Source organism: Centruroides sculpturatus, unplaced genomic scaffold (assembly GCF_000671375.1).
Source record: "Centruroides sculpturatus isolate CEXI.00-Female unplaced genomic scaffold, Cexi_2.0 scaffold107, whole genome shotgun sequence".
NCBI classification, from domain to species: Eukaryota; Metazoa; Arthropoda; class Arachnida; order Scorpiones; family Buthidae; genus Centruroides; species Centruroides sculpturatus.
The window spans coordinates 387,214-399,376 of NW_019384422.1; the positions used below are offsets into that span (position 1 = coordinate 387,214).

At 30.7% G+C, this 12,163-nt stretch overlaps 1 protein-coding gene across 2 annotated transcripts in view; it reads right to left on the reverse strand.

Annotated features, from left to right (window-relative positions):
- The window catches only part of LOC111619450 (potassium voltage-gated channel subfamily H member 6-like), a 149,010-nt gene that overhangs the window by 65,090 nt on the left and 71,757 nt on the right, over nucleotides 1-12,163 (reverse strand). For both annotated transcript variants that reach the window (XM_023361155.1, XM_023361157.1), the window contains exon 10: nucleotides 2,200-2,399. In XM_023361155.1, the coding sequence (XP_023216923.1) occupies nucleotides 2,200-2,399 (200 nt within the window). The remainder of the gene's footprint in view (nucleotides 1-2,199; nucleotides 2,400-12,163) is intronic.

Sequence of the window (12,163 nt, forward strand, 5' to 3'; positions counted from 1 at the left end):
GCGTGTATGCACGCTCTGCAACCGTCTTCGATTCCATCCATTAGCCACTCGTAGGGAACTATTTGACTAAGTGCATTGTTTTAAGATTTAAAAAATAAAGAATATTTTATATTTTCCTTTACAAAGCTATATTTAATTATAATTTTCTTTAAAAGTATATTCGTACAATTGAAGAATATTTTGTACCAGGTATGTACCGGTACATCCACCACACATTTTATTTCACCGAGTAAGTTTTTATTATTTTATTTTTAATTGTAGCCCTTATATCGTGGTTAGCGATTCGGAATGTAATTGTGATATTAAAAATACATTTAGAGAAGTTTACGATTTTTACTGGCTTATCGAACAAACGAATACGCATAGGCCCTAGGCCATCACTGACGCGCTATTGACTGATTGCCCCTGGATGTCGGCTTCTTACAGAAACACAGCTTCCCTATCATCAAATGTCACGGCACGCCACTGATGGTTCGTATAATAAAGTATATTGATAAATTTATTTAGTTTTGAAATGCAAAATTAAAGAAGAAATTTGGAGATTTTTTTAAAATAAGACGCTTAGTTTTCTACATTTACATGCGCTTTTACATTACACAAACTGCAAACAGGAGCTCAAACATTTTTATAAATTAAAATTGGATGAAGACAAAAGAAAATCATTCTCGCGAACTTTACATATTATGTTAAATAAACCTTCAAAAGTACTTGCAAGAGATAAGAAAGTTCCTAAATAAAAGAAGTTATTATGTATATAAACTAAATTTAATTATTTTTATAGAGAATTTAGGGAAACCCGGGGCGGAATGGGGTAGCTAACGAAGAAGTTAAAATTATGTCAACAATAAAAGAAAAATAACAAAAATATTACATTATATCCTTTATTTATTATATTTGGCACATAATTATTTAAATTAGATTTTAAAAAATCAATAATTTTGTATGAAAAATAAATCATTTAAATAAAACTTGCCCACATCCCGTTCCGCCCCTCACTCGGGGTATGAGATTAGTGCTCAAATATTAGAAAAAATATATATATATTAGTCTTGTTGCTTACAAAAATCGCAAACCAGCAAGGAATCGCCATCGTCGCTGTCAAAACCCGCACAAGTCACATGAGCCCATTTTTTGCATGCGACATATGAACATTAACCCTCAATCGACTGTGAATAAGCTCGGTGCAGTAAAGGCAAGTCGTATCATCATCTTTTTCCGAGTAATCGTCCCCTTGTTCTTTTTTACTAAACTTTGTTTTTTCCCTTCTATATCGATTTTATTATTAAAGCAATAATAGAAGAAAATCTTCAAAGTAATTTCTGTTTATTACCTTTCTTTTTTTTTTAATCAAAAACGTGATAATAGAAAATACTTTCTAAAATGATCAAACTAATATTTAAAGTTTTTTTGGGGGGCAAAATAAAATTGAAGTTTTTGTTCTAAAAGCAACTTCAATATACTTTTACAGCTGTTACAAAACATTCCAGATCGTTCGTTATTAAATGATATCTGTCCAAATAGTTCTAAAGGATACGAAAACAATATTTTTCATTCACGATATTCTTCGATACAAGATATAGGCTACTTTTTCACATGATCTACGAATATAAATGATACTAAAAAGAAAAAGAAAAAAAAAAACTTTCAACGAGTTTTCAACATATATTATTATTTTTCCTTTTTTTATATTTTTCCATTTAAAAAATTATAAATTACTTTTGAATGTAGTGAGGTCATACATTCTGTACATGATAAATTTTATTCATTTTCAAATTGATACATTAAATATATCCAATATTATTATTATTATTTATTTTTCAAATTATTTTAATATCCGTTTGATAGCCACTTTGTTATTACAAAGAGGTTATCAAACAGATAACATTCTTTTCTAGATTGATTAAACACTACTTTCAGACTAATAATTTTATTAAATCTGATAAAAATTTACTATTTATTATGTTAGATAGAAATACTGATAAGATTTAAATCTGTTCGATAGTCACAGAATGTATTATTGCTTTACTAAAATATAGAATTTATCGTCAGAAAAAATGTGAAATTCCTTAAGACGTTTATAGGAGTTAGGAAGAAATGATCTAAAATCTTAAATATCAGAGATGAACATTGTTTAAAGAATTGTAAAAAATCATAAATAAAACTTTCCATCTATTATGCAAATCATTCTGAAAGGCTCACCATGTTCATATCAATACCATTAGTATATGTCCAAGCATGCTGAAAATATTCTTCTAATCTCTGTCTTAATGGATTAGGAATTTGATGAAACCTGATGAATTCTTTTACTCGTAATAATTGAGTGTGATATCTTGCTGTTCCAGAATACAATCTCTGTATAATTGCAGAAACATTTCCAAAAATGCTAGCATACATGAGTGCTATTTAAGAAAAAAATCAAATTTAAATTTAATTTATACGATAATGAAAATTTCAAGTAAAATAATAGATGTTATTGAATCATATTAACGATATAAATTTGTTAATTGATCTGTATAACTAAAGTAAAATTTATAACTAAATACATAAATATAAATAAATTAGAATTAGTACAAATAATTGTTAAACTATTGCTAAAATTTTCATGGATTATAATATTTGTGGAATTTGTAAGTCTGCTCTATCAATAACAATAATAAATTTAATAAAAGCGAAGTTATTTTTATTAGTAAACTCTGTACAATGCTATGCTAATTAGCGATTTTAAGCAGTGATTTATAATTTAATTAACGTTAGATATACAATTATAGCTGATTATCTGTACATTAAAACAGATTTACACACCTTATGTTTTATGTATTGGGACCGAAATTTAACATATTTGAATTTTTAGTGTTTAAAATTAAAGTTGCAATAAAAATCTTTGGATTCAATTAAATTACCAGAACTGAATGAAATTTACGAAATAAAACAACAAATAAAATTAATTTAATTACTATATTTCAATGATCAGAGCATAAAATTAGCATTTAATAATAATTCCGAGTAAAATTTAATATTTTAATTTCAATATAATTACAGTGAATATGATAATTTAGATAATACATTATTAATTTGAATTGCATCAAAAATATCTTATTAGTAATAGCATTTATTTTTAATTTTATTCACAGTTATATAATAATGAAATAGTCTACAGCCTTCTAAGTAATTTCATGTAAAGTAAACAAAAAATTAATTAATATTTAGTAACGTATACTAGACTATCATCGATTTTTATAAAAAGAAATGGACTACAATTGCAATTAGCCATTGTATTATTATCACTATACTATACTGTACTTGCTATTACATGTTTGAAAACTGGTTTTCAATTAATAGAATATAAAGAAAACATTATCTTTTCTAAAATATTTAACAGTACATTACAAGCTTGTTAATCCAGCCGTTTGATAGTTCGACACGTCCAGTAATCCGATACTAATCGACTTGCGGGTATTACCGGCACTATTGCCAAGTCGTAAACAAACTTTCCACTAGTTAAAACTTTAGTTTCTCGTAAATTTGAACACATTCCCACTATACATGTTATCGAGCGGAACACGGCATTAAAGATTGCCAGGCTCATAATCTTAGTCTGCTCAAAAAAAAGAGAGAAAGCTGATAATGGCTCTTGTTCGACTTTCTCGACATTCGAACAGATTAAAAAATAACTTTTACATTATTAGAGGAACCGGGGCGGAATGGGGTAGCTAGCGAAGAAATTAAAATTTTGTCAACAATAAAAGAAAAATAATATAAATATTACATTATATCCTTTATTTATTATATTTGGCACATAATTATTTAAATTAGATTTTAAAAAATCAATAATTTTGTATGAAAAATAAATCATTTAAATAAAACTTGCCCACATCCCGTTCCGCCCCTCACTCGGGGTATGAGATTAGTGCTCAAATATTAGAAAAAATATATATATATTAGTCTTGTTGCTTACAAAAATCGCAAACCAGCAAGGAATCGCCATCGTCGCTGTCAAAACCCGCACAAGTCACATGAGCCCATTTTTTGCATGCGACATATGAACATTAACCCTCAATCGACTGTGAATAAGCTCGGTGCAGTAAAGGCAAGTCGTATCATCATCTTTTTCCGAGTAATCGTCCCCTTGTTCTTTTTTACTAAACTTTGTTTTTTCCCTTTCCTTTTACTTTTCCTTTACGGGAAACAGTCCCATTGTGCCCCACCCGTTCTGCCCCAAAGCACATGCTTCTAAAAATCAAGTAGAGAAAAAAGTTTATGACTACTTTTTGCGTTATTTAAGTCTAAAAATACAAACAAACAAATCTTTAATAAACTAGACTATATAAATTTGGTTAAACTTATACTTTCATTGTTTTAATGTTGATACACTTGTAATTTCATCAAAAAATCACGACGCAAGGTTTTATTGGTCATCTCGGTAATCAAGTATTCACACTGACGTGTTGTCGCACTCTGAGTGTAGGACAGGGAGCGAACCAATTCCCTCACCTCTCTTTCAAATGTAAATCGACTTTCCCATTCCGCTCCGGGTTCCCCTAATTGTTATAAAATGGCAAAAAGCTTAAATATGAGTTTTTAACTATTTTGTACAACGAGTAAAACTTTCATTAATTCCGACCCCAGTCGACATATGACATGCGATCCCATCTATCTCCCCCCCATTCCAGTTCCGTACTCCAAAATTTAATAGTATGAATTTTAATTATAGTATGAATAGTCTCTCCGGAGAGCTAAATTTGATACGATTACAATACTTCCTACAACAACTCATAAATACAGTAAAACACAACTCTGTATAATTATATTATAAATGATTCATTGTTATAAATTTGAAGTCTTAAAAAGATTATAGAATAAAGCATACAATTTAAAGTATAACAATAATCATTTTTTGACATTATTAAATACGTTTTTATTTTTCAAACGAAAATAGTATTATGAACAATTAAATTCAATCGAATATTTTTGATTTAGCATAAAACAAATCCTTTGAATTCAGCCGATTGTAACAGAACTAAACAACGGTGTATCCACTTTCAGATTTTTCTGTATCCATCCGGTTTTACAGTATAATAATAGTTGGAAAACAAAGTTTTTCAATGTAAATTTCGTAAATAACAATTAGTTGTTTACGAAATTAAGTAGAATAATTCACAAGACCATTTCAATTTCCATGTATTAAAAAAAGAAAAATTGGATATTAAATAATGTTTCAGTTTGTATGTGTTGGTAAACACAGAAGTGGAAAACAAAGAACAGTATGTTTTTAGAGGGAAGTTTAAAAGTGGTTTCGGATATGATTTTTTGGCCACATTTCTAAAACGAAGCTAAATTACAAACACGTTTATACGGGATTTTAAACCTTATCTTTTGACCCTAGAATCTATCGCTAAAATATGGTACGGAGTACGTTACACATTGTATATATATAATATATATACAATGTGTAACGTACTCCGTATATATATAATATATATACAATGTGTAACAATATACGAGGAGTGTTTTTTAAGTAAGTACCGTATTAAAATAGGACCGCTGCAGTGCTACGATTGGTGTTCCGCGAATGTGCGCTGAGTACCTACATCTGTTGGCTAGCCACAGACGCAATTACGGAAGCATTCGTTTGTTTGTGCGTGTTTAAAATGCCTCAGACATTTAAAAATCTCGCCGATTAAGAAGTACGCGCGGCTATTCGTTTTCTTAATGCAAAAGACGTGAAAGCGGCTGACATTCATAGTCAGATTAGTGAAGTGTATGGAAAAAACATTATGAGCGATGGAATGGTATGAAAATTGGTTAGAGCACTTAAAGATAGCAGTACTAACAGCCATGACGAGGAGCGTAGTAGGAGACCGTCTGTTATTACTGAAGACTTGGTGCAGAAAGTTGTTGCAAAAGTTCGAGAAAACAGACGCTTTACGATTTCGTTATCCAAAGCAAAAGGCATGGCAAGCTCAGTAAGGAGATTGTTTTGCTTTCACGACAGTGCCTGTCCACACATGGCTCAACGAACTCGAAATCTTATCACATCATATGGCTGGGAACAACTTGATCACCTTACTTATAGCCCTGATCTAGCGACTAGTGACTACCACTAGTTGCTAGATCAGGGCTATAAGTAAGGTATCTAGTTGTTCCTCCAAGGTATCTAGGCAGCCAGCGCTACTACGACGATGATAATGTCAAAACGCCGTGATGCAGTAGTTGGCAAATTAGGCGGCAGGTGTCTATGAGGATGGAATTCAGAAGCTAGTTGTATAATATGTAAAGTGTCTTCATGTTGGAGGAAATTATGTTAAAAAGTAGCCTACATTAAGGTACAGGCTTTCATGTAAGAATAAAATTATTTTTAAAAATGCAGTTGTGTGTTTTTAATATCAACACGGTACTTACTTAAAAAACACGCCTCGTATATATATATATATACGAGGCGTGTGAGCAAAGTTCGTGTGAGCAAAGTTCAACTTTGTGGCGCAATATTTAAAAATCGTCTTAAATGAACTAAAACTGACTTATGTACGTAATCAGCGCAAAAATCTAAGTAAGAATTTTGTTTTTTTTTTAAGAATGTTTGAAGAAATTTGAACAAGTGCAACCTAGATGTTCACAAAATACAAGAATTTCACTCTGCTTTAAAAATAAATACCAGGGCTGCGCTCTGACACAACTACAGCGCTGTTTGTAAGCTAAAATTAATAAAACTTTGCATCTTAAAGTGGCTGGTGAACGTAAACACAAATCCTCCTTTTCCATTAAAACTTCCTAATATACAATACACCTGTTTTCTACTAAATCTCTTAATTATATTGATGAGTAATTCGTATCAAATAATATCGGTAAGTCCGATTTTCAACTTAAAATATATTTTTCTCGTTCTAAATTGAATTTTGTGTTATTAGGCGAGAGCTGATACTGAATGGAAATTTGCAAGAACAAAGTTATTTATGGATTATTTCGAAAAAGGTAATACTGTACCACCTCCATTCAACATTCTTCCCACGGTAAAAATATTAATGAAATTATGCAAATCAAAAAACATGGATGATGCTGAACAAGGAAATAAAGTGAGCATTTTAGTTTTATTGATTTTAGATGATAAAAATAAATAAATAATTATATGCTTTCAAGCTTAAATATGAGCTCGAATAATAAGTTATAAGAAACGAGCAATTCTTTATTGTGTATTGTGACATCGTCATAATGCCGGACTGCGATTTTTAATCATATTCTTGATTTTTCAATTCAATATATATGTTCTCCATCTCAAATTTATAGTGTCTTGCCCCTGTGCATTGTTTTCCTGATAAGAGCACAGTCATGCCAGTCATCTATATAATTCCATTCAGGGAAAATTTTTTAAATTGAAGTCACGTGATTTCCTATTTAGAACGGAAGTTTATATATAGTTAATCGGGGCCTACTGCACCTAAGCCTTCCATATCTGGTCTTGAATCTCGTCCAATTAACACCAGTCTCGATATTAAGAACGGACAGACAACAGAAAGCGAAGAGTCGTACAATGTTGGGCTGCGATTTTTTTAAATTGCAGCCCAACAATCTATGATTATATTTTCGCTTTGCACTTTCTCATGACATTTCAACTTATAATTTATTATAAAAGTCAGAAATATATTTATTAACATAAAATAAATATTACTGTTTGCAGTATTTACATATTATCAAAATGGAATGATTTACAATGTCAAGTATAAATGTAAGAAATTCAAAATGTTAATTGAGAGGGCTTCAAAAGTCAGAGTCCAGAGCAATCGTCCTTCTCGNACATACATTATAGACATAGCCATTCCAAACACTCACAATGTACAAAACACATGCACTGAAAAAATTAGCAAGTACACAGAACTTGCCCAGGAAATAAGGCATCTATGGAGGATGGATAGGGTAGTTATTGTACCTGTTGTTCTTTCCTGTACAGGTGTGATACCACACACACTACACAAAAGCCTGGGAACATTAGAATTGAGTAGAAATACATACAACACATTACAGAAGGCCACTATATTGAATACATGTCATATTGTTAGGAAATTCCTGAATACAGACACTTACTGTATTTAATTTTTGTCTTGTTTTGAAGTTACTATGCCTTGACTCTGGTCCGGCATAGTACACAGCCATCGGTGTCAACCGAGTGTAACTCACAAAACTCAATATAATAATAATAATAATAGGTTTATGGCATTACGAAATTCTATTAATAGTATCATATCATACGTATTTGAGGGGAATAACATTTTGGTGTGCCGTGTTGAGTCATGTCGCGTCATAGGTGTGCCGCGAGTAGAAAAAGGTTGCGGAACACTGAGCTCTATTGCTAGCAGAAAAAGTATGATGTACAGGGGCAAAACACTATTAACATGAGATGGAGAGAATATATTTTAAATTAAATAAATTTAAAATATTATTAAAAATTTCAGCCCGGCATTATGACGATGTTACAATAAACAATTGCTCGTTTCTATTGTATTTTTTGTTTTTTAGAATGAAAAAATTAATTAGTTTGATTTTCATTACGTATTAATTAAACTGATTTCATTAAACATATCAATAGTTTTTCTATGTCACACATTTAAACGAATATTTAATTCCATTATACCGGGTATAATATTATAACTTAAACATTTCTTTATTTCTACAGCATAAATATCAGAGGTTTTACGATTTATAAATAGGTAAAAGACATCATATATTGATATTTGTAATAAGTTTATTATTTTTATTGAAATTTACAGTCAGGCTTGTCTAAAGCAGTGCCAGATTAAGGAGGCTAAAGGGGCTGCTGCCCAAGACCCTCACTGCCTAAGAGTCTCCGGGTCATGCATGAGACTTTATTTGATTTTTTTAAAACCTTAGTTGACATCTAACAATAGTCTATATAATTTTAAAGTAACTTAAAAATACAAATTGTCTATAAACATGTATTAAAAGCTAGTATCAATTTTTACAACTTATAGAACTGCATTCCTTGATATGATATCAGTTTGAGTCTATTTGCCAAGTATATAAAATTTGATCTTTTGCGACATGTTCAAGCAATATTAGCGAGACTATTGACTAATTCATCCAATGATTAGAATCGTACAATAATCATTAGAATCAATCTACAGGCTATAACTATGTTATCAATTTAACTATTTTGTGATTTAGCTATTTCAATTTTCTATTTAGCTAAAAATAATGGTAATTTATAAATTCATTACGAAGACATTTAGCTTTTTTTTTTTTTTTAAGGCTATAAAATCAATATTTGTTGTTGTTGTTAATACAAAACTAACTATTTTTATTTAAATACAATTGGCACAGCACGGTGGCTATTTGTCAGCATTTCCAAGGGTTAGATAAAAAAGGTTGCCAAATTCTTTTATAGATCAGGGCCACCAAAAACCTTAATCCGGCACTGAAGTCATACCTCTTAATCCACTAAAATGGGCAATCGCAATCTTTGCTCTACACAAACTAATGATACTAAAATCACATTTTTAAAGTCTAAAGTCAGTCATTTGCCTTTACTAAAATCTAATATATATAAAGAAGAAAAGTTTATTATTTAATTTGTTCTTTATATATTTCGACACGGTGTTAGCAAATGCAATGAAACTATTTTTTCCAATCACCAGTTCCTTTCTTAAAAATTATTTTATAATTTTAATTGGAAATATTTTGTGTTTTAAAAGGACTATTTTATACTACCGGCGACAAGTAGCCTAAAAAGAAAGGTCGCCGAAAAAGTGTATTGTCTTGGAACATAAAACAATAAAATGGCAATCCCTTTTGGGCAGATTTCGTCTTCATTTTTATTGAAATACAATGAAACTTTTTAGGGACCATCCTCTCTCTCATCCAGGAGATGAACAACTACTTCTGGTCAAATTAACTACAAATCCTTACCCGCAACAGGTCCACTTTCCATCTGTTCAGAGGTATGATCACATTCGAATAGAAATATTACTTAAAATGAAGTTACCAGCGAGCACAAAAACATGTTTTTAGAGGTTTCTCGGAGGGTACAGAGTTTAAATATTTGGTCCATTTTTTGTGAAATTTGATCAGTTGATGGATTTAAATTAATTGGTCTTAATTATATTTGTTTAAAATATTTGTTATAAAAACACTTGTACAACAAATAAATTTAAAATCTTAGCTTCATCAATTTCTCTACAATATGCAAAATTTTTAAACAATCTTCATTGATAATACAGAAATAACAAATTTAAAAGAAACACATAGTTTGTATCTCAAGAACTGGACGACTACTTGCTTGAGTGAATTTACAAACACAAAAATTTAATAACTAATGAATTAATGAAAATTGAGAAGAAACAAAAATTTGTTTTAAAAAACCTGAATGTTTGAAACATATTTTCTTGTCAATAAGTTTAGGGTAACTGTACCATGTTCCGCCTACTCTAACTGTTGTGCACTACTGAGGACTATGCGATGGGCAATAAGAAAGCAAACATCTAAAAAGAAGTACCGTAGGCAGGGAGATGTAATGGCGAGCGCAATGTGGTAAAAACGTAAAAAACAGTGACAAATAGCGTATCAAGAAAGTGGTGCCTATATCTGCCCACCAGTGCATCCAATTTACGCCCACTAGGCGATATTAGGCGCACTAGATATTGTGTAGTCGTATCAGATCGGAAGACCAAGAAAAAGCGGAATGCAATCGATACAAATGTAACAAAATTATTGGACTGGAAAAGTTAACAATACTTTGTATAAAAACTGCTTGCAGCCGGTGTTGTAAACAATAATAAGAGTACCATAATTACAACTTACTGAAACTTCCTTGCACCAAAAAAAAATCATTTACGCACGTCAAATTATACAGTATTTTAAACTTTTTCCGCCCTGTGGGCACTAAGAGGGCTTTTTTTAGCAAGTCCATTATGGGTTCGGTCGGGTCCATAACGGGGTGGCCGTTTGGTGAAGAGTATGCAGTACTATAAATACTGTATAAGAAAACATAAATAAACCAAATTGTTACTACAAAACTAAAGCAATGTTTTTATTACATCACTTTAGTTTTGTGGAATAGAAAATGAGCTTAAGTGTTTAGAAATTGTTCTAGTTATTAAACAGTTCAATTAATTAGTTCTCTGTGCTGTGGTCAAAATTAAACATACCCAAAACTCCGCTGAATTATTTCTTATATACTGAGAAACTAAGAATTCTCGATCAAATTTACCAAATTCAGAATGAAAGTGAAAATGATGTGATACAAAAATAGGCTTACAGAATACACGGACGGTTTAAACTCGTTTTCATATTTATCATCAGTCATTTAGGTGGCCAGGTTTTCTCTTAATCACCTTGTGTGTTGTTAAAACTGCTAATTAACAGGCAATGGATGTTGGTAATTGCATCGAGAGCGATTTCTAAAAAAAAACAACTTTCATAACGTTACCAAGGCTTGGAAGTATTCGTTGAATATTAAATTATAATAACTGAAAATCGGCTTTTGTAACTGCATAAAACCGAAAAAGCAGCAATAAAAATCTCAATAATAGTAAAAAGTAGCAAATTCAAAAATAAATCTTTATTGTTAGCAGATATTGCAAATTATTGAAAGAGAACGAACAATTAAGTGAACCCCTTAAATCCTTTACTTTTTAATGTACTGTTTACTAACACAATATAGTATTAATACCTACACTAGTATGATGGCTGAGATGGTAAAGAATTCGGTCTTCCGCTACGGGAGATCCGGGATCGAATTCGGGCGAGCAACCCCAAAAATTTCGCCCGAGTGGTGAGAACGGGATCAGTACATGCCGGATTCCGTCTCTCACTACTCGGTCACCCTTATTATGGATTAGACCAAGCCCATCTTTTGGACACTAAGACCCTCTTAATGCCCACAGAATGGAGTCAAAAATAAAAACAATAACCATATATATTTTATATTAATTTATATTTATGTTACTATTTTAATTTACGTTTAAATTACTATTATAGACCCTATAAATCTGCATTTTTTTTCAGTAAATATATCACAATTTTCGGTATATATGTATTTAATATATGTTAAAGAATTGATTGAGCAATTATAGAAAACATTACAAAATAATTAAGATGTAGACATTATAAATTAATGAAATAATGAAATATAGATGGTTGTATTAATATTACTATT